Raw genomic sequence first — 2,017 nt, forward strand, 5'->3', positions numbered from 1 at the left:
CAGAACACAGGCGCTTTTGTGGTCACAAAAACGTACGACAAGGAGTATTTTGGTCACTGAGGGATCAATTTGTAAGATCCTTTAAGATTTGATGGAGATACGAGCAATTTTAAGAATGCGAGGGACTCGTTCGAAATTTTTGAAGATGTTAAGGACTAGGATCAAAATGACCGTATGGAATTTTCACTCTGGCACCAACGAGGGAGCTATATATATATATATACTCCCATCATACCTTATTTTTCTTAGACCATAACACAGAGCGTGGAAAGATTTATTGTTTGTTATCCTCTCTGTACTTTTAGTTTATGGGTGAAGGATTGAAACAAATGTATCGTGAAGTATCATCATCAAGAGCTGAGGATGAGGATGAGCTCGGAGAATCATCATCTCTCTCAGGGGAATCAGATGATGAAGTGGAGGATGAAGCCAACTCTCCTTCCAATAAATCTTCAAGCTCTTCTCATGGGCCTCTCCATGAGCTGTCTTCACTTGTATCACAGCTCCCTGTCAAGTGAGTATTCATTTGGTTTTTTTTTTTCGTACCTTTTAAATTTAACGGTGGAAAAATATTTGTAACATAGTTGGTCACAATTAATCTTTTTTTTTTTTGGGGACCAAATTAAGATCCTTTTTCTCCACATAGAAAGAAACTCTAGCTTGAAATTTTTTGTTGATGGGATATCAAGACGAAGGCATAAAAAATTACGTGATGAGTTCATTTTCAAACTTATATGTGAACTTAATTGAGTTCTCTAGAATTATAGGGGGAAATATAAGTAACTGATTAGCTATTTATTCATTTTCCAATCTTAGGGCCAAATTTCATTTGATTGATGGACCTTTTTTTTCTTTAAAAGATAAGTTTGCAAATAATGGATCAACGGTCAACCTACCGCACCAACCTTGTGAAATTTCATTCGGATAGAGGTTTCAATCAATAGGTCTCGTCCAACGGAGCAAAACTGGACGGGACAAGTCACGACCCAGTTTTGTGTTAAACTAGTTTTGTTACTATTTGGGCACAAAAAATAAGGTTAAATCTAGCCCAGAATTTTGACAAACAAGAAACAATACAAAATTAGACTAGGTTTAGTGCTGACCCAATTTGTACAAAGTAGCCAAACACTCTATTATACATAACCTTTGTCATCTTTTTAAATTTTGTACTTACAATTTTTATTTTTATTTTTATTTTTATTTGTGGGGGTATTGTAGGAGAGGCCTCTCAAAATTCTATCAAGGCAAATCACAATCCTTCTCATCATTTTCTGATGTGAGTAGCGTTGAAGATCTCGCTAAGAAAGAGAGTCCAATAATCAAGAGGAGTATGAAGCCCTGCAGGAGGAGCTATGGAGGGGGATTGGATGGTAAGGACCAGGAGTCATGTTACGGGTCACCATCTGGGCCTTCGAATAAAATCTTACCTAAGAAAGGCCCAAGAGGTTCTTGTGCTTCCTCAATTGCGAGAACCAGCAGCGGCTGCAGCTATTTTGCCGGTGGAAAGCCCCCTGCTATTCCTATGCACAAGAACATGTAAAAATTTTAGCCTTTAAATTGAATCATTAGAGAGAGAGAGAGAGAGAGAGAGAGAAGGAAGCCCTTTATTATGGAGATTTTGTCTAAAGGAGTAAAGCAGATGTCGAGGCGTTAATTAGAGTTTCATCTGGATTTACAGAGTTTTTTTTTTAATATTTAGCATTTATTGTGCCTTGTGTTATTGTGTAGATATAGGTAAGAATCATTTCCTTAATTACATTGATCTTATATTGTGTAATCATGAGCTAATAGAAGCACATTTCGGTTGCACTCTTGGCGCTAAGGGCTGTTTGGTTCGTTTCTTAGATATAGAGAAATGCATTTTCATTTCTTAGATATAGAGAAATGCATTTTCATGTATAAAAACATAAGTTTTGAGTTTTCTAAACTTTTAGAAAAAATAGAATGTTTCGTTTTGGTTTGTACATAAAAATGGTGGAAAACTAATGTATTTTTTTTTGTTTGGTTCGTATGGAAA

General features: G+C 35.9%; 1 protein-coding gene across 1 annotated transcript; it reads left to right on the top strand.

Annotated features, from left to right (window-relative positions):
• LOC109840611 lies at positions 234-1,809 on the top strand. The gene is made up of 2 exons (XM_020409328.1): positions 234-514; positions 1,219-1,809. The coding sequence occupies exons 1-2, from the start codon at positions 309-311 to the stop codon at positions 1,538-1,540; spliced, it is 528 nt and encodes a 175-aa protein (XP_020264917.1). The 5' UTR covers positions 234-308; the 3' UTR covers positions 1,541-1,809.

Source organism: Asparagus officinalis, chromosome 5 (genome assembly GCF_001876935.1).
Source record: "Asparagus officinalis chromosome 5, Aspof.V1, whole genome shotgun sequence".
Taxonomy (NCBI): domain Eukaryota; kingdom Viridiplantae; phylum Streptophyta; class Magnoliopsida; order Asparagales; family Asparagaceae; genus Asparagus; species Asparagus officinalis.